The sequence below is a fragment of the Hemitrygon akajei genome, unplaced genomic scaffold (assembly GCF_048418815.1).
Source record: "Hemitrygon akajei unplaced genomic scaffold, sHemAka1.3 Scf000112, whole genome shotgun sequence".
Taxonomy (NCBI): domain Eukaryota; kingdom Metazoa; phylum Chordata; class Chondrichthyes; order Myliobatiformes; family Dasyatidae; genus Hemitrygon; species Hemitrygon akajei.
Genome location: NW_027331998.1, coordinates 1671242 through 1692978, shown reverse-complemented (window position 1 = coordinate 1692978; position 21737 = coordinate 1671242). Strand labels below are relative to the sequence as shown.

The following is a 21737-nucleotide window of genomic DNA, read 5'->3' as shown; positions in this document are numbered from 1 at the left end:
ATGGATTTATTTCTTTCTATTAATCCACTGGGTAAAGGTTTAATATCATTTATTCATGATAAATTAGCATTCTTACGGCGTGCCCCTGTGGATAAAATTAGAATGGCTTGGGAGCATGACTTAAATATCTCTTTATCTGATGAGATTTGGGACTCGATTCTCAAATCGGTTAATTCAACCTCTCTTTGTGCTCGCCATTGTCTTTTACAGTTTAAGATTGTTCATAGAGCCCATATGTCTAAATCTAAATTATCTCGATTTTACCCTAATATTAGTCCTCTTTGTGATAAATGCAAAAGGGGCGAGGCCTCTCTTATTCATATGTATTGGTCCTGTCCTAGTTTAGAGAAATTTTGGAAAGATGTTTTTATAACTTTATCCTGTATTCTGAATCACCACTTAGAACCTAACCCTTTAATTGCTCTGTTTGGTTTTTTGGGTGAGACAGATATACGTTTGAGTTCGACTAAGTGTCGAATATTATCTTTTGCTTCTCGCCTGGCTAGACGTCTAATCCTCCTTAGATGGAGAGATGTTGCCCCGCCCACGCATGCTCAATGGCTTAATGATATTATGTCCTGTTTAGACCTTGAAAAAATCCATTATTCAATTCTTAATTTGGATATAAAGTTTCATAAGGTCTGGGGACCTTTTATTGAGTATTTTCATAACTTTCCTCTTAATTAAGTTTATTTTTCAGTCCCTTGCTTTCAGCTCTTTTTTTTGGTAGTAGTCATTATTATCTTCTGTTTTCAAGTGTATTTACAGTTTTGGGGGTTTGAATGTCCTGATTTATATTCTCTACATTTTGTCGTGGTTGGTCTGGAGTTTTTTTTTGTTGTGGGGCTTGGGGAGGATACTAACTTTACATGACTTCAATTTGGGTGCTTTCTCAATTATCTTTTTTGTATTATATTATTATTGTATGTTTATTTTGCACTGTATCAATTTTCTACTTTGTTTTGGGTTTTTTTTATTTGTAGTGTTGTAGAAAATGCATTAAAAATCAATTAAAAAAAAGAAATTGTAAAAAAAATAGACTTCCAAAAATATTTCAGTACAGAACACGACCAAAACATATGTGCCAATGTGGCTGTCTTAGTCTTACATCTGTCACACTGACTATCAACATTAGGAAACATTTTAGACAATCTGTCCTTTGTCAGATAGTAACGATGTACAATTTTAAATTGAATTGAAGAGTGATTGGCACAGATCGAAGAAGAGTTAACCAACTTCAAAATCCACAACCAATCTTCTGTTATCCAGGTCATGTTAAGTTCTCTCCCCCAATCTTGCTTAATCTTAAGTGAAGGGTAATTATCCTGTTGTAACAATAGATTATACATTGTCCCAATAAAACCCTTCACTAAAGGATTCATTTTTAAAATAATATCTAACAGGTCAGAATCTTGTATATATGGAAAATTACTTAAGTATTTTTGTAAGAAGTGTCTGATCTGAAGATATTGCAGGAAATGTGAATACGAGAGAGAGTATTTATTTACTAATTTCTCAAAAGACATCAATCGGCCATCTTGAAACAGATCCGTGAAGGAATAATCTCCTTTATTCCTCCAAAGAAGAAAGGTAGGATCACTCAATGAAGGTTTAAATAAATAATTTCAATAAATTAAACTAAAAAGTTTACATTTTTTGAGATTAAAAAAATTATGAAACTGGAACCAAATTCATAATGACTGCTTAATCACAGGATATAAATTTAAAAGAGTAATTTTGGCCAGTTGTACAGGTAGAGAAGCTTCTAATAATGAGGTTAAATGAAATTGTTTCACAGCATTCAATTCCAAATCAGCCCATGGAGGTCATTCATTTTTATCAGCCCAATATAACCAAAAACACATATAACGTATATTAACAGCCCAATAATACATTCTTAAATTAGGCAAAGCAAGACCTCCATCTTTTTTAAATTTTTGTACATGATATTTACCAATTCTTGGTCTTTTATTATTCCAAACAAAGATGAAATAATAGTCAACCTGATCAAAGAACTTCTTAGTTAAAAAATAGGGATATTTTGAAATACATATAAAAATTTTGGTAAAATCATCATTTTAACTGCATGAATTCGGCCGACTAACAAAAGTGTAAGTGGATTCCCTCTACAAAATAATTGCTTCATAAGATCCACTAAAGGAACCATAATTTTAGCTTTATAAAGGTCTTTATGATTTTTAGTAATAATACTTACATAAGTATTTAAATGAGTCTGTAACTCTAAAAGGAATGTTATCATATATAGAAGCAGAATCATTTAGGGGAAATTCACTTTTATGAAGGTTAAGCTTGTATCCCAAAAACTTTCCAAAATCATTTAATACTTTCAATAAACTAGGAATAGATTCTTCAGGATTCGAAATATAAACTAAATGATCATCAGCATAAAGTGACATATTATGAACAGTCCCATTTATGAAAATGCCATGAATATCTTTAGCTTCACGAAGTGCAATAGCCAAGGGTTCCAGCAGCAAATTAAATAACAAAGGACTTAATGGACATCCTTGTCTCGTACCCCATGAAAGCTGAAAAAGGACATCTGGAATTGTTAGTAATAACGGTAGCAATAGGCCTTTTATATATCATTCTGATCCACTTATTAAAATTAATACCAAAGCCGAATTTCTCTGAAACATTAAATAAGTATGTCCATTCAACTCTGTCAAAAGCCTTTTCAGCATCAAGAGAGATAACACATTGGGGAGTCTTGGAAAAAGATGAATATATAACATTTAAGAGTCTCCCAACATTAGAGAAGGAATAACGACCCTTTACAAAACCTGTTTGGTCTTGCGAGATAATTTTAGCTAGAATATTCTCCAGCCAATTAGCCATTATTTTTTGAAAGAATTTTAGCATCCACATTTAATAATGAAATAGGTCTATATGAAGCAGTCAGTACAGTCCTTATCTTTCTTAATAATTAAAGAAATAGAAGCTTCATAAAATGTGGGAGGTAACTCCCCTATCAATAAAGAATCTTTAAGTGACTCCAACATAAATGAAGAGAGCAATTTTTCAAATTTTTTAATAAAATCCTACAGAATAACCATCCAGTCCAGGAGTTTTTCCAGATTGCATTGAAAAAATAGCTTTCTAAATTTTGCTTTCAGTAATAGGAGCATCAAAAGTTTGTTGATCTTTAGCAGAACTTCGAGGAAAATCGATCTTTTGTAAAAAGGCAATCATTTCAGAAGAATCAACTGGAAACTGAGATTCATAAAGTTCCATATAAAAGTCCTGAAAAATGTTATTAATATCTTCCTAATTACATGCTAAACTGCTATCTCCCTTACGAATTTTTAAAACTTGTCTTTTATCTCTAGCTGTTTTTAATTGAGATGCTAATAGCTTATTATTTTTTTAAATCTCCAAACACATAGAGTTGACTTTTCAATTTAAGCAAATTTCTTTGAATAGGGTAAGTTAATAATAAATTATATTGTGATTGGAGTTCAACTCTTTGTTTAAATAAATCAATGTTAGGAGAGTTTGCATACATATCATCCAGGTCTTTAATTTGTTTGGAAATCTTATCTAACTCTGTTTTTGTCTGTTTCTTAAGCTTAGCTGAATAGGAGATTATCTGTCCGCACAAATATGCTTTAAATGTATCCCATAAAATCAATTTCAACACATCTCCCATATTATTAAAAAGAAAAAAATCTTTTATCTGAGTCTCAATAAATTTTACAAAGTATGGACTTTGTAATAAATTTTCTGGAAACGCCAAGGCAAATTTGCAATAGCGACATCATTCAATTCAAAAGCTAAACTTAAAGGTGCATGAACCGAGAGAACTATAGCATCATATTCACATTTCTGGACTTTGGACAAAAATTGGGGATCAACTACAAAGTAATCAATTCTTGAATATTTTTTGTGAACATGTGAAAAAAGAGAATAATCTCTATCATTAGGATGTAAATGTCTCCAACCAGGCCAAAATCAATTAGAAAAGAGTTAATAAATGATGCAGAACAACTCGGAAGCCGCTGATTGGTTGAACTCTTGTCAATCAAAGGATTTAAACAATAGTTGAAATCACCACCCATTAACATATATTCATTTAAATCCGACAATAAAGCAAATACATTTTTTTAAAAAAAGGATCATCTACATTAGGTGCATATAGGTTAACCAGAACAATTTTTCTTTTTTTAAAAATCTTAATTGATTTATTAAACTTTCTACAGTACTTGTTTTCAGAAGGGCCTGGCTTTAATTTTTTTGATAGTAATTTCAGCCCCTATCTCAAAACTAAATAATATACTGTATATTCTTCATGCAGAAGACATGAGTGGGTTCCTTTTGGTCATTTTTTCTTGTAACTTGGAATTTAATGACATTGAAGATTGGAGGGTGGCTTGTTCTTGGTAGTTGAGGTGATTTTTCCTGGTTTCTTCTTTATGGTTATCGGTTGGGGCTGAGCCACGACTTTAATATAATTGTGCGATTGTTCCAGCTTCATTCGTGCTTTGTAAAATGACACCGACTCTGGATTCAACACCAGGATTTCATGTTGGATGTGTTGGAATTTCTCCTTATCGTCTTCTTCCAAAGATATCATTGTGGGATAGGGGACCAACCCTGGCCGAATGTTATCCATTTGTGGTGCGAGTTGAGTGTCACTGGAAATCAGAGAGGATTCGTTGTACCAAATATCAAACTCAGTCAGCAGCCGCAGCCTGCATTGAACCACCAGCTTCTGGCAGTACTGCACCTCCACTCGCAGGTCTTGCAATACATCAAAACCCTGTCGGTACTGCTGTTTCAGATCCTTCAACTGAATGATCAGGTTGAACTCATCTTCATCAACTTTAGGCTCATCTTGTTCATTCATGTATTCACCTTCATCTTCTCGCCCCCGTTTCTTGATGTTGAGTGACCGCTTAGTGATGTCAATCTCTTCCTTGGTGTTGTTGATTCGCTCAGTCAGCTCCTTCATCCTCTTCCTCCTTTCAATGAGAATACTTCTATTCTCAATAAGAATTCGATTAATCTCACGTCCTTTCCCTGCTTTGAACATTTCAAACATCACCGCCTTCTGTGGAGGAGTGCTAGGTCCGATCTCCTCCGCTTTGACAATTGATCCAGATAGTGACAGTGACTCAGCATTAGCTGCATCTTGCTCTCTCTGTGCTATAGCTTTTGCAGGAACATCAGGCATAGGTTCTTTTGCTTGGGCTATCATTTCAGGATCTTTTCCTATGACGGGAGCATGTTCCTTCTTGGTAGAGCCAGTTGTTTCTTTGTTCTTTTTATTTTTTTAAATTTCTTAGATTTCGCTGATGTGGGAGCAAGTCCAGTTCCAAACCCTTCTCCGCTAAGGTCTCCAACCTGGGATTCTACAGATATCCTGTGCTCGACCCAATCAGCTGTAAGGCCTGAAGCTTTACTAGTTTTATCAATGAGGATGTACTCCCTCTGCAACGCAGCCTCGATGTCCTGTTCCTGTTGCCTTTTCCTGATCTGAACCTTGGCACTGACACAGGGCTCGAGTAAAAAGAGAGGAGTTCAGCTGGTTGCAGACGAAGCTTTTGACCAGGCATATTCAAAGCCACCTTTCATTTCCAGTTGACCCAAAAGAAGAGGTCCAGACAGACACATGAACAGAGGGGATAGGAACAGGGATAATAGAAAAGAAGCAAAAGGACGTCGGACAGAGATGGTTGCAGCAGGATGAACAAAAGCAGACGCAGCAGTTGTGAGGCATGGAAGAGTTAGAAGCATGGGCAGTGACGGAGTGAGATTCAGCAGAGCATAACAATTTTTCTATTACAAATTGTTCCTTTAACAATTAAAAATCTACCATTATTATCTGACACAATGTCTTCTTGGATAAATAAAATATTAGGTTTAATAAAAACAGATACTCCCTTTGTTTTGTTTTGACAGGTAGCGTGAAATTGAAGGCCCTTCCTCATTTTAAAAAATCTATTCTGATCAACTGTTTTGATATGCGTTTCCTTGAGCAAAAATTGTATCGGGTTGTAATCAATTAATAATTTTAAAAGTCTTCTTTCGCTTAATAGGATGATTCCAACCACGTACGTTCCAACTTATAACATTTCTCTGTTTGATTACCATTAAAAAATTATTTTATTTACCACATAAATACACGCATACCAGTGCAGGCTAATCAAAACTGGCAGTGATAAGTATAACCGCATAAAATTAGAAAGCAAGTATATTTGCCAGTTTCAGTTTTATCAAACAGTTAATAGGAAAAAGGCCCATTACAGTTAAACCAGCCGATAACCATTGGAGCTCATTCTGGAGTATTTGGAAATGAAAGCACCCGCCACATTTTCGAACTTCCCTTGTAAACCATCTTGTGCAAACTGGCTCTATCTATCTCTCTCTCTCCCTCTCACAGGAGTATCAACCTTCTTCCTTGGAGCTATTCATCTGCACAAAGCATTTCTTGCAAAGCAGACTCTCCCACCAACGGCATTCTGCGGCATTTTCTCTTCTGTCCCACTCTGCAGCTCCCACCAAAAGACCCCAAACCAGGCCGCTGTCTGTCACGAAACTCCCTCTGCCTCTAGAACTTTCTCCTGATCCCACCTTCCTGATTGGCTGACATAACATTCCTAAGTTGAACAACATGACTTAATATCTCTAGCCGAAACCAAAACATTCTATCAGCAGGACACACCACTTTTGCAGAAAAATGCTAAAATGAAATACCTGAATACCTGCAGCATATCAGCAGAAATCTTAACCTAAATATGCATGCTCCGGAACTCCGTAATGGGGAAAAAAATACAAAAAAAGAAAACTAAAATTAATCTTACAATTAAACCTATAAATCAAAACTAACCCCAATCCTCCCAGCACCCCAAAAAGCCTGAAATTCTGCAAAAAAAAAGCCGGAATGCCTCCCCATAGAGTGAAAAAAAAGACAGAGACAGTGAGCTGCCCATTTTATAATAGTGGATTTAAAATCTTTCCTTAATTCCTCCCCCCCCCCAGTTACAAAAAAAGAGATAACATATGACCCTAAAATAGAAAAGCCCTGCAAAGAAAAATGTTTTCTCTTTCAATATGTTTATTAATGTATACAAGAATATATAACAAATACAGAGTATATATATAAAAAAATTACTAACAGAATACAGGCAATAGAAAAATTGAACTGTATAGGACTGAGTGACATACGTGTATATAGTACATTACCAAAACTGCAAATTTATAGAGTATACATTAAGAATTTTATATACATAAAAGAAAAATATTTTACTAAATGTAAAAAGTCAAACACTACAAAGCAACACACCATCATATCATGTTAACTGGTTCTTCTGCCCACTTACAGGCCTTACTTCTAACTGATATATATGCAATTTAAAAATCAATTGGCTTTAATGACTTCCATTACTTCACAGAGTATTATTGTGCTGGGACAATGGACACTGCTGAGGCTGGGTAATCATTAAACCATGGAACAGATTCCCGGCTAAAATAGTTAATACAAGAGGGTGTAGCGATGTGCTACACACAGCGCTGAAATGACGACACGCAGTCGGTAAGTCGTTTCGAGACTAGTTTATTCAAACTTCGCGGTGCTGGCATTTAAATCCCTAGCGCCCGCCCTCTCCGGGCGGAAATGACGTCAGAAGTGCATTACCAAAGCCTCTCCCCGCGCGCTGGCTATTTGTGAGCCGGTTCGCCTGCGCAGAAAGTGGGTCGCCACATAACCCCCCCCCCCAGAACCGGCGATACACCCCCCCAATGTCCACAGTCTGGATCAGCCTCTGTTTGGGAGGTCTGCCTCTGCGCCGCGGTCCCTGAACCGCGACCGGCTGCGCCAAGTCCACATGGGTTGGTTTGAGTCGGTCCACCGTGAAAACCTCCTCTTTCCCCCCAATGTCCAGAACGTACGTGGACCCGTTGTTGTTGATCACCTTGAACGGCCACTCGTATGGCCGCTCTAGCAGTGCCCGGTGTCCGCCCCTTCGTACAAACACAAACTTATAGTTTTGCAGTTCTTTGGGTACATGGGCCGGGGTCAGTCCGTGCTGTGAAGTTGGTACAGGGGCCAGGTTGCCGAGCCTTTCGCGTAGCCTGTCCAGGACTGCTGCGGGTTCTTCCTCTTGCCCCCATTGGGGCTGGTATGAACTCTCCCGGGACGGCCAGGGGTGCGCCGTACACCAGCTCGGCCGACGAGGCGTGCAGATCCTCTTTGGGCACTGTACGAATTCCAAGCAGGACCCAGGGAAGCTCGTCCACTCAGTTAGGTCCTCTCAGGCGGGCCATGAGAGCTGACTTCAAGTGACGGTGGAAACGTTCCACCAGTCCGTTCGACTGTGGGTGGTAGGCAGTAGTGTGGTGTACCTGCGTACCCAACAGGCTGGCCACAGCCGACCACAGGCTGTAGGTGAACTGGGGCCTCTATCAGAGGTAATGTGGGACGGTACCCCGAAGCGTGCTACCCAGGTGGCAATCAGTGCTCGGGAGCAGGAATAGGCAGATGTGTCGGTGAGCGGGACCGCCTCTGGCCACCTCGTGAACCAGTCTACCATCGTTAGGAGGTACCGCGCTCCTCGGGACACTGGTAGGGGCCCCACGATATCCACATGAATGTGGTCGAACCTCCGGTGGGTGGGTTCAAACTGCTGCAGCGGGGCTTTAGTGTACCACTGCACCTTGGCTGTTTGGCACTGCGCGCATGTTCTGGCCCATTCACTGACCTGCTTACGAAGTCCGTGCCACGCGAACTTGCTGGAGACCAGCCGGACAGTTGTCCTGATAGATGGGTGTGCCAAACCGTGTATGGAGTCGAAAACTTGCCGCCTCCAGGCTGCCGGGACGATGGGGCCAGGTTGGCCAGTAGCCATGTCGCACAGGAGGGCCCTCTCACCTGGGCCTATGAGAAAGTCCTGCAGCTGCAAACCCGAGACTGCGGTCCTGTAGCTGGGCATCTCGTCGTCTGCCTGCTGTGCCTCTGCCAGTGCTGTATAGTCCACCCCCAGGGACAGGGCCTGGACAGCTGGTCTGGAGAGTGCGTCCGCCACGACGTTGTCCTTTCCCGAGACATGCTGGATGTCCGTCGTGTACTCGGAGATGTAGGACAGATGTCGCTGCTGGCGAGCCGACCAGGGATCGGACACCTTCGTGAACGTGAAGGTCAACGGTTTGTGGTTCGTGAACGCGGCGAACAGCCTGCCTTCTAAGAAGTACCTGAAATGCTGGATTGCCAGGTATAGCGCCAACAGTTCCCAGTCGAAAGCACTGTATTTGAGCTTGGGTGGCTGCAGGTGTTTGCTGAAAAACGCCAGGGGTTACCAGCGACCCGCGATGAGTTGCTCCAGTACCCCACCGACTGCCGTGTTAGATGCGTCCACTGTGAGGGCGGTAGGGACGTACGTTCTGGGGTGTACTAGCATCGCGGCGTTTGCCAAGGCTTCTTTCATTTTAATGAAAGCGGCAGCGGTCTCCTCGTCCCAGGTAATGTCCTTGCCTTTACCCAACATCAGGGCGAACAGGGGGCACATGATTTGGGCAGCTGAAGGGTGGAAGCGGTGGTAGAAATTGACCATACCCACGAATTTCTGAAGGCCTTTGATCGTGGTGGGTCGGGGGAAATGGCGGACTGCGTCTACCTTAGCGGGCAGAGGGGTTGCCCCGTCTTCAGTAATCCTGTGGCCCAGGAAGTTGATGGTGTCGAGCCCGAACTGGCATTTGGCCAGGTTGATTGTCAGGGCGTATTCACTCAGTCGGGCGTAGAGTTGACGGAGGTGGGACAGATGCTCCTGACGACGTCATCCAAATAGATGAATGCGGTCCAGGTCGCGTCTCACCGCGTCATTAACCGCTGAAACATCTGTGCGGCATTCTTCAGGCCAAACAGCATGCGGAAGAACTCGAAAAGGCCGAACGAGGTGATGAGAGCCGTTTTGGGGACGTCGTCCGGATGCATCGGGATTTGATGGTATCCCAGGACGAGGTCCACCTTGGAGAAGATCCATGCACCGTGCAGGTTTGCTGCAAAGTCCTGAATGTGCGGCACAGGGTAGTGGTCCGGTGTTGTAGCCTCGTTCAGCCTGCGGTAGTCGCCACATTGTCTCCAGCCCCCTGTCGCTTTGGGCACCATGTGCAGGGGGGAGGCCCATGGGCTGTCAGACCGCCGTATGATCCCCAATTCCTCCATCCACTTGAATTCCTTCGCCAGGCGGAGCTTTTCCGGGGGGAGACTTCATGCGCGGGCGTGGAGGGGTGGTCCCTGGGTCGGAATGTGGTGCTGTACCCCGTGTCTGGGCATGGCTGTCGTGAACTGCGGTGTCAGAATCGATGGAAAGTCCGCCAGGAGTCTGGTGAATTTGTTGTCCGACAGCGTGATGGAGTCCAGGTGTGGGGCCGGCAACTTGGCTTCACCCAGGGAGAACGTCTGGAAAGTCTCAGCATGTACCAGTCTTCTCCCTTGCAAGTCGACCAGCAGGCTGTGAGTTCGCAAGGTCCGCCCCCAGGAGTGGTTGGGCCACGGCGGCCAGTGTGAAGTCCCACGTGAACCGGCTGGCGCCGAACTGCAGCTGCACTGTGCGGGTGCCGTAGGTCTGTATCGTGCTGCCATTTGCAGCCCTCAGGGTGGGTCCTGGCTTCCTGTTGCGGGTGTCGTACCCCATCGGGGGCAAGATGCTGATCTGCGCTCTGGTGTCGACCAAGAAGCGGCGTCCCGACTGTTTGTCCCAGACATACAAGAGGCTGTCCTGGCGGCCAGCCGCCATAGTCATTAGCGGCAGCTGGCCCTTGCAGGGCGGGCGACAACGGCGGGCTTTTGTGCCCCACCGCTGGTGGTAGAAACACCACTGTTCACTGTCCTCCTCACTCCTGTCTCTGTGTTGTGTGCGCTCCCCTGCCGGGCCTGGTCTGGTCTGCTGTTGGGCGCGTGGCCCGGTAATCTGACCGACGGACGCCCCGCTCTCCCTCTTGGCTTTCCACAGCACGTCTGCCCGGGCCACCACCTTCCGGGGGTCGCTGAAATCTGCGTCGGCCAGCAGCAGATGTATGTCCTCAGCCAGTTGCTCCAGGAACGCTTGCTTGAAAATGAGGCAAGGTTTGTGTCCGTCAACCAGGGCCAGCATCTCATTCATCAATGCTGATGGCAGCCTGTCTCCCAAACCGTCCAGGTGAAGCAGGCGGGCACCTCACTCACGCCGTGAGAGGCCAAAGGTCCCAATGAACAGTGCTTTGAATGCTTCATATTTGCCTTCTTCCGGAGGCGACTGTATGAAATCCGCAACCTGGGCGGCCGTCTCCTGGTCAAGGGCGCTCACCACGTGGTAGTAACGCGTGGAATCAGAGGATATCTGCCGAATCTGGAACTGGGCTTCTGCTTGGCTAAACCACACGCGTGGTCGCAGCGTCCAGAAAGTCAGCAGTTTTAGCAAAACTGCGTGAACAGATGAAGAGTCGGTCATCTTTGGTCCAAATCCCGTTTGGACCGTCGGGGTCATCAATGTAGCGATGTGCTACACACAGCGCTGAAATAATGACACGCAGTTGGTAAGTCGTTTTGAGACTAGTTTATTCAAACTTCGCAGTGCTGGCATTTAATCCCTAGCGCCCACCCTCTCTGGGCGGAAATGACATCAGAGGTGCATTACCAAAGTCTCTCCCCGCGTGCTGGCTATTTGTGAGCCGGTTCGCCTGCGCAGAAAGTGGGTCGCCACGAGGGCACAATTTTACAGTGATCAGAAGAAAATATAGGGATCTCAGAGATGTGTTTTTTTTTCCCTAGACCAGTGGGTCCATGGAAAGATCTGCCATGGGTAGTTATAGAGGCAGACACCACAAGGGCATTCAAGAATCCTAAATAAGCTCATAGTAAAAAGGAATTATCTACAGGACAGAAGCATTAGATTAATCATGAAGTAGATTAAAAGGTAAGCAGACCAATATGGGTGTCATACGGGGTGTTGCATCAGGACCCAACTGCAGGACAGAGACACTGGAGTACCGGAAACAGGACGAGACGGTACCCAAGGACGGAACGGGATGCAGTTGAGGCAAGGGAAGCAGGACCAGGATGAGGAACTAGGAACAAGGAGCCTGGGGTGGACTCCGAGCCCGAGACTGGACAAGGACCCAGAAACTGGGTCCTGCCTCGGGCTCGGACCCCCAAACCCAGGTGAGGACGTGACGAGGCTCGGCTAGAGACTTGGGGCTGGGGTCGAGGCTGGAGGCTGCGGTCCTGGAGCTTGGGGAACTCGGAGGCTGGAGCCAGGGGCCGACTAGGAACTGTACATCAACATAGAGCCGGGACTTATCCTCCGACAAGCCAGGGCTCACCTTTGACAGGACACTGACATGAGACGGGACAGTACACAGACATAGAGCCGGGACTGATCCACCGACAAGCCAGGGCTCACCTTTGACAGGACACTGACATGAGATGGGACAGTACACAGACATAGAGCCGGGACTTATCCTCCGACAAGCCAGGGCTCACCTTTGACAGGACACTGACATGAGACGGGACAGTACACAGACATAGAGCCGGGACTCATCCTCCGACAAGCCAGGACTCACCTTTGACAGGACACTGACATGAGACGGGACAGTACACAGACATAGAGCCGGGACTTATCCTCCGACAAGCCAGGGCTCACCTTTGACAGGACACTGACATGAGATGGGACAGTACACAGACATAGAGCCGGGACTTATCCACCGACAAGCCGGGATAACTCCACACCAAGGTGGGGCAGATCCCCCCGCAGGGCAACAGCAGAATGGCCTGACTTACCCCACGGAGGCGAGGACAGGAAGAGACAAACACCAAGGAACGACAGACAGTTCCACCTCTGCATCGGGGTAGCTCCAAGTAGCCATTAAGGCCAGCAACCTTGGCTGGCTACGGAAGCAACCAGATCCCCACCTAGCTCGGAGTGGCTGACGGCCACCCAGCTGGCCCAGGAAACAGCTGAATCTATACCGCAATGACAGCTCCGACTACTACCAGCAAGGCTCCCAGAAGCCATGGTTCTCCAACACAGCTCCAAGGATGGCAAGAGCCTATTCCAGCCTCCCACCAGCCATCTGTGCCATGAGTATCTTGACAAGACGACCCCCCTGTGGTGAACTACATATACCTGTCTGGACACGCCCCCCCCCGCCCCGCTGACTGCTCCTGTGGGTCCTCCCACTGACCGTGGCTCTTCCCACAGACCCCGGTATAAAGGCGATTGGAGACACAGCCCCGGCCTCAGTCTCCAGGATGTTGTGTGGTGGGCTCTTGCTGCTTGTTCTTTCTTCCAGCCAATAAAAGCCTATATCTCGCCTCACATCTCCGTGAGTTATTGATGGTGCATCACCCACCACACTCAATGCCAGGGCCACTCATATTCCCAGTTCCAATAGGAGCCTCAGGTGTTTCCAGTTAAGTCCAACCACAGGAAGAGACCGCCGGAAAACCCGGAGTCCGGAGTCCACGGACTTCAGACTGAACTATCACAATGGGCCAAAGTGCCAGCACTGTTCAGTTTTTCTCTATAACATCTAGCTCCCCATATTCAGCATAAAAGTTCAGAGAAAGAAATGTTTATACTTAATCCTTAAAAACATGCTGGGGGAATGCAGAAACAATCTCCAAGGATGCCAAAACATTAAAATTAAACAAGGGGAAAAATACCTATGTAATCTCTAGTGAAGAAAAATCAGCACCATTTTCCATTTAACTGACACGCCCAATGAAAAACTGTTTTTCTTAAACAAAACTTATTATCTATCGACTAAGCACTCCCAACTATATATTACGTAAAAAGACCTTATGAGCTATGAAAACTATCACTTAATTAATGAAAAAGGAGGATAAAAACAAATAATCAAACGATCTGTCCGTTGTCTTAATTCACTCAGTAGACCAAACAGATTTCGGAAAAGCCATTCATCGTTCACATCTTCTTTAAATGGTCGATCGATCAAAAGACATCTTAAGCAAATCAGAAATATTCAAAGCTTACCTTCTTTCTAAAAGAACGATTATTCAGCAGATCTAAAACCATTCAAACCTCGGCTACAACCGGAATAGAGTTAACATAGTCCAATGCCTCTTTGGGGTCCAGAAAAACAGGCGGAGTCGAATCTTTGGAATTCCGAGCGCCCACGGTGCCGTGTGTGCAGAGAGAAGGAGCCACTTTCAGATGGACTGTCCCAATCCCCGGCCCAAGGAGCCCACCTCTGGCACCACTGCCTCCGTCGCCCCTATCCCTGCGCCCGCTTCTGCCCCTTCCCCTACCCCGGGGGGTCCTGAGGTGAGAGTGCAACCGGGGATGGGGAGGAGACTCCGCAGGGGAGGAAGGCAAAGAGATCGTCCCAACACCCGTGGAGGAACGCCCCCGAGAACAGGAGCTCAGCCCTACCACTGCCTGCCCTGAAGGTCAGGGACGGGGTGATGGAAGCGGAGGTTCCTGTACCTCCGACCTGAGAGGGAGGAGGAGCTCCTCTCCCGATAGAGGAGAGAGAGTAGACGCAGGGGAGTCATCAGAGGGAGTGGGAATCCCGGTGAAGGCTGGCCTCAAAACCTGAACTCCTCGATATGGCCTGGAGCTCTGTGGTGGGTGGAGTCTGTGCACGGGAACATCAGAATCAGATTTATCATCACCGGCATGTGTTGTGGAGTTCACCTTTGCAGCAGCAGTTCGATGCAATACATAATCTAGAAGAAAAATCAATCGATCTGTGCTGTACTATTTTATACTCTATGTTCTAATTACAGGATGTGTATATTGAATAGATTGAAGATCGTGCAAAAACAGAAATAATATAGATTACAAAGGTGAGGTAGTGTCCAAGGGTTCAATGTCCATTCAGGAATCCGACGGCAGAGGGGAAGAAGCTGTTCCTGAATCGCTGAGTGTGTGCCTTCAGGCTTCTGTACCTCCTACCTGACAGTAACAGTGAGAAAAGGACATGCCCTGGGTGCTGGAGGTCCTTAATAACGGACGCTGCCTTTCTGAGACACCGCTCCCTGAAGATGTCCTGGGTACTTTGTAGGCTAGTGCCCAAGATGGAGCCGACTAGATTTAGAACCCTCCGCTGCAGCAGGGATGGCCAACCCATGGCACACGTGCCAGAAGTGGCACTTTGGATGATTAGAAGTGGCGCATTGCACCCCAGTGATAATAATAAAAAAGCAAGCCCACACATGCAAGAAGTATTAACCAAAAACTGATTTGTAGAGAGAAAACAAAATAACAGGAATTCAAGCAGCTTAGAGCCAGAAATGGGTTTTTCTTTGAATAAATCTAAAACTTGGGAATTATTTTCAGTGACTCTATTATTTTGTGCACATCTTTTGGCGAATGTCATCTTCTTTAACATTAATCTGTTTTTAATTTAAAGAAAAAATGTTCAACGAGTCAAACTAGGAAAGAAGGACTTTTTTGTTCTGCAGTCGTTCCATAACTCTTCAATACACGTTTGATACTTGTTCGATCCTGCGGTGTCTGCACCAGCGGTGCGTCGTAGGGTTTTGCCAGTCAGTTTACTACCGACACTCGTGCGCTACGGAGTTGTGCTCTGGTCGTCCCTTACGAACATTTGCAGTTTTGTCCTTCTTCAAAAATTAAGCCTTGTTTTTACATTCAGTTACCCATCACAGTGCAAAAGAGAAGCAGGAAGTGATGGTAAGCGTGAATTCAATGAACAGCGGGAAAATGAGTTCTTGCTTATAAGCGGGTCCGCCAGGAAAACGGTTGTGCATTGTTTGTGAAAACACTTCCTCACATAATAGAAGACATGATCTTAATGGACACTATACAACACAACATCAGACTGAAATAGAAGGAAAACTGAAGCTAGTGCTTGGGTCTGAGTTATGGAAAGGATATGTGATTAAGAAAAAGGAAGAAATCAAAAGACAAGATATATTTGTTAAAAGCCTCATTAAGGTAAGTAATGTTTATCTTGTTTTTATATTAAATCAATATATCATGTAAAATGCTAAATATATCTATATTAACATATTTTTACAAGAATTGAGTGGGGGTACGAGAGTTGTATGGCGCATCTGAACTCATGCGTGGAAAAATTGACGCATGGAATGTAAAAGGTTGGCCACCCCTGCTCTGCAGCTTCTTCCGGTCCTGTGTGGTAGCCCCTCCATACCAGACAGTGATGCAGCCTGTCAGAATGCTCTCCACGGTACCTCTATATAAGTTTTTGAGTGTTTTTATTGACATACCAAATCTCTTCAAACTCCTAATGATGGATAGTTGCTGTCTTGCCTTCTTTGTAACTGCATGGATCTGTTGGAATCTGGTTATGTCCTCAGAGATCTTTACACACAAGATCTTGAGGCTGCTCACTCCCTCCACTTCTGACCCCTCTATGAGGATTGGGATGTGTTCCTCCGTCTGACCCTTCCCAAAGTCCACAATCAGCTCTGTGGTCTGACTGACGCTGAGTGCCAGGTTGTCACTGCGGCATCTCGCCCCTGTACGCCCTCTCGTCTCCTTCTGAGATTACCGAGGGTGGCTTTTCCCCTGATTTGGCAATTGAGACGGCCCTGGTACCCTCCACCCAGGTCTTATTAGTCAGTGCCTCCTGAGAGGCAGGTAACCGAGTAAAGATGGTGAAGCTGTGACCAGCCCCTCTCAGTGTCAGGATCCAGATCCCAGAACCGGAGAAGTCAGGGTCCACCTTGGGCCTGGCTCCTGAGGGGAGGGATGTAAACCACCAGGCCGAGCCCATCAGCCCTTCGTTCACAAGGAATTCCTGGGAGATATTCCTCTGTCGTTGCTCCTGGTGGGATTAGGGATGTAAACCACCAGGCCGAGCCCATCAGCCCTTCGTTCACAAGGAATTCCTGGGAGATATTCCTCTGTCATTGTTCCTGGGGGGGGTTAGGGATGAGGCAAAGGAGTAGCTGGCAGGTGCGAAGGAGTGTGGGTGGGTTAGAAGAACTCCCGTCTGCTCATGGGGAGGAAGATGGGGGGGCTCTATGTATAGTGAGGGGTTAGAGGAGGGCATTTGATAGTGAGGCAGTGGACATCCTCACCCCTCCCGAGAAGACCCATTTGATGGTGCAGACAAGATCAAAGAGATTATTTGCACATCCGAGGGTGTGAATCATCGGCCAAAACTCACCTCCCTCCGCGGGTCCAGCAAGCTGAGGTCGGTGAAGCCCTTGTGCATCATCCTCAGATGGAAGGGGAATGCTATGTCCGGGATTGATGGGCGGCGGCCGTAAAGCCCTCCGGTATAAACTGGTGAGAGACAGCCGGGTGGGTAGCAACCTCGTGCCTTCGAGGGGTCGCCGGTCACAAGGTGGCTCTGGAAACTCTCCAGCCCAGGGGGCCAAGAGCTTTCCTGCTCTTTTCAGGGAGTGTAGGGTGAAGGGTGGCTCTGCTCTCAGAGGGAAGGGTGCTGGTGCAGAGGACTCGCGTGCTTCCCATATGAAGCTCACCACAGCTGGCATCGGGTGTTCATCCGCAGGTTTACCAACCTCTCAGCCCTTGGGCGCAGGAGATCTGCAGTGAGTTTACGGCAGGAAACCCATCCCATCCCACCAGACGAGTCCACTTTCCTCCTGGGGTGGCAGGCAGGGGTCTGCATGAGCCACCTCAGCTCCAGGGGCTGGCCTTCCTGTTGGCCCCAATTTTCCAGCCGAGTGACATACAACCATAGAACATTACAGCACAGAAACAGGCCTTTTGGCCCTTCCTGGCTGTGCCGAACCATTTTTCTGCCTAGTCCCACTGACCTGCACCTGGACCGTATCCCTCCATACCCCTCTCATCCATATACCTGTCCAAGTTTTTCTTAAATGTTAAAAGTGAGCCCGCATTCACCACTTCATCCGGCAGCTCATTCCACACTCCCAGCACTCTCTGTGTGACGAAGCCCCCCCCCCGCTTAATGTTCCCTTTAAACTTTCCCCCTTCACCCTTAACCCATGTCTTCTGTTTTTTTTCTCCCCTAGCCTCAGTGGAAAAAGCCTGCTTGCATTCACTCTATCTATACCCATCATAATTTTATATACCTCTATCAAGTCTCCTCTCATCTTCTACGCTCCAGGGAATAAAGTCCTAACCTATTCAACCTTTCCCTGTAACTCAGTTTCTCAAGTCCCAGTAACATCCTTGTAAACCTTCTCTGCACTCTTTCAACCTTATTAATATCCTTTCTGGTGGGTGGGATCTGGGCACTGGCACTTTAATATCCGGTTGCTAGAGGACAGCAGATTCGGGATTTGTTCCGGGAATTCTGGGTCGACCTGAATGGAGAGATGGGAGGATCTCTGCTCCCTATGGCTTGTTACAAGAATCACCCCTTGTAATAACAATCAGCGAGGCACGGAGAACCTGCATTTACCGACAAGTAACTTTTATTGTCTCAACATTGGGTTCACAAACTGTCTCCGTGTGCACCCGACTAGAATCCCTGAATCTCCATGAGCCGTCAATGGAGAGAAAAGCTATTAACCGGGAAAGGAGTCTACACTGGCCAGGCGTTCCTTGTGGTCCCGATCTCCACGTGTCCGTGGGGCCCTCCTTATCTGCGATAGTTGGTCTCTGGCTGCTGGACAGTTATCGCCCCTGTGTATTTTGAGTTCCTGATCCTCATCAATACCGTTCCCTAGATAGATAGATACTTTATTCATCCCCATGGGGAAATTCAACATTTTTTTCCAATGTCCCATACACTTGTTGTAGCAAAAACTCATTACATATAATACTTAACTCAGTAATAATATGATATGCATCTAAATCACTAACTCAAAAAGCATTAATAATAGCTTTAAAAAAAAGTTCTTAAGTCCTGGCAGTTGAATTGTAAAGCCTAATGGCATTGGGGAGTATTGACCTCTTCATCCTGTCTGAGGAGCATTGCATCAACAGTAACCTGTCGCTGAAACTGCTTCTCTGTCTCTGGATGGTGCTATGTAGAGGATGTTCAGGGTTTTCCATAATTGACCGTAGCCTACTCAGCGCCCTTTGCTCAGCTACCGATGTTAAACTCTCCAGTACTTTGCCCACGACAGAGCCCGCCTTCCTTACCAGCTTATTAAGACGTGAGGCGTCCTTCTTCTTAATGCTTCCTCCCCAACACGCCACCACAAAGAAGAGGGCGCTCTCAACAACTGACCTATAGAACATCTTCAGCATCTCACTGCAGACATTGAATGACGCCAACCTTCTAAGGAAGTACAGTCGACTCTGTGCCTTCCTGCACAAGGCATCTGTGTCTTATCAAGTGAACCATTGAATCTCCATCCCGTTGGCTCAAGGTCACCTGACCCACCCGGGTCACCTTCTTCCTGGTCATTGTAGATGACTACAGCCAACATTGTTTCATGGCTCCACCCACCCCAGCCTCCTGTATTTCTGCCTTTACACTCTGACTGGTCCAAACCAGACAGAGTCTAACGAGATTACAGATTGCAGGTCTGGCATTTTACATGACAAGTAGCTTCACCTCTGAGAATGGTCTCAGGCTACGTCCACACTACACCGGATAAATCCGTAACCGAAGCTTTTTCTCTTCGTTTTCACTCTTCGTCCACACTAAAACAGCATTTTCATCCCCTGAAACCGGAGCTTTTCAGAAATGCTCTCCAGAGTGTGTATTTTTGAAAACACTGGATTGACCGGATCAGTGTGGACGGAGTAACCGGAGACTTCTGAAAACGTTGTCAGACGGCAGCGTGCTATTTCATTGTTTCCTGAACACAACCTAACAATTTCAGAACAGACGGCAACGAAACTGACGCTAGAAGAGTTAGAAATGTACTCACCAAATACTTGGACCCATAACTTATTGAATAAATAAGTATACTCACTTTGCCCTGTTTTCTGTCCTTGCTCGTATGAAGGCGGTTTACCTATTTATGCAAGTACTTCTCTGACAATAGATGTGTAACAGCCTAATGTAACATTGTATGGAAATACAAGATAACACTGATGCAGACATGTTTTATACATTTAACAAGGGGCTTTATTAATGCAACATTAATAACATCCACGCCCTTTACATAACAAATAGCTACTTGTCTGAGATGGTCTCAGGTTTCGCAGGTCATTACCTGAATTTCCTCGTGTCCACATTCAGTTGTTCTGGTTAGACTATCCCAGAGCAAGAGTCAGTTCAGAGTCCACAAAATGGAGTGGGCGGGGGGGGGGGGGGGAGAGAAACAAAGACAACTGGTTTGTCTGCTCCTCCCGTCTTTGATTTATCAAATCCTCTAATTGCATACTGCGGTTCCTTCTGGCCGACAAGCAAAAGAGGGACGTGAGCAAAACCCACGTCCCATTTCTATGTCGGGAGTACATTCAGGGGTTGTATGAGCTGGGGTTCGGAGACTGAGCGGCTTGAGAGAAAGTTGTTTGATTTGGAGTCCCGTCTTGGTCTTGTTACAGCCGAAATATCTGGAGAATAAAGCACTGAGGGATCTGCAGCTTCAGCCGTCCCAAGACAGGTATGTGAGGTCATGGGTCCGAATGCTGCAGGAATAGGGACTGCGACTAACCCTTCTTCTACTCGCCGGAGAAGCGGTGGGGAGCCCAAAAGCAGCCAGTGGACTCGCTAGCTGCTGATGGCTCCTCCGTCACGGATCCTGATGAAATCTCCAAAGAAGTCCGCTCCTTCTAAGGGGTCCTTGTTCTCTCCAGAGGTTGGGGCTGAGCAAAGTTAAGATGGCGCTAAACGGCAACTCCTTTGCTTGCATCTTCAGAAACAGCTCTATTTCCGTCTTCAACATCTCTATTTTTCCCTTTCAGGGTTGTTTTGAAGACCCTGACCTGGAGTTACACGCTGACTACGGTTCTTTGTGAGAATGGGACCTGCTCTCAGGGTTTCAGGACTGGCCGTTGTTCACGTTCAGGACTGCCAAGGGTTCGGCCTGAGAGTCCCGCTCGGATTTGGAAGCCTAAGATCTCAGGCCTCCGGAGACGGGCAGATCAAGGGCAGGTGTCATGACAGGAGACCCGTGTGTCGTCTTCAGAGTCGGAAAATCTGCTCTGTGCCCAGATTTTTGAGAACAGAGCTCAAGATCCTGGCTCAAGAGCTCAAGGCTTGGATAGTGGACTACTTGACAGATAGACCTCAGTATGTGCGGTTGGGAGACTGTAGGTCTGACACGGTGGTCAGCAGCACAGGAGTGCCGCAGGGGACCGTGCTCTCTCCGGTCCTGTTCACCCTGTACACATCAGACTTCCAATATAACTCGGAGTCCTGCCATGTGCAGAAGTTCGCTGACGACACAGCCATAGTGGGGTGTGTCAGGAATGGACAGGAGGAGGAGTATAGGAAACTGATACAGGACTTTGTGATATGGTGCAACTCAAACTACCTGCGTCTCAATATCACCAAGACCAAGGAGATGGTGGTGGACTTTAGGAGATCTAGGCCTCATATGGAGCCAGTGATCATTAATGGAGAATGTGTGGAGCAGGTTAAGACCTACCAGTATCTACAGTTAGACGAGAAGCTAGACTGGACTGCCAACACAGATGCCTTGTGCAGGAAGGCACAGAGTCGACTGTACTTCCTTAGAAGGTTGGCGTCATTCAATGTCTGTAGTGAGATGCTGAAGATGTTCTATGGGTCAGTTGTGGAGAGCGCCCTCTTCTTTGTGGTGGCGTGTTGGGGAGGCAGCATTAAGAAGAGGGACGCCTCACGCCTTAATAAGCTGGTAAGGAAGGCGGGCTCTGTCGTGGGCAAAGTACTGGAGAGTATAACATCGGTAGCTGAGCGAAGGGCGCTGA

At 46.0% G+C, this 21737-nt stretch overlaps 1 protein-coding gene across 1 annotated transcript; it reads right to left on the bottom strand.

Moving 5' to 3' along the window:
• Positions 1-4292: 4292 nt before the first annotated feature.
• Positions 4293-17449, bottom strand: LOC140723407 (kinesin-like protein KIF9). The gene is given in 5 exon segments (XM_073037982.1): positions 4293-5287; positions 5290-5520; positions 12154-12331; positions 16451-16685; positions 17119-17449. Coding segments are annotated over 5 exon segments (1899 nt in total). The 3' UTR covers positions 4293-4363.
• Positions 17450-21737: the final 4288 nt, after the last annotated feature.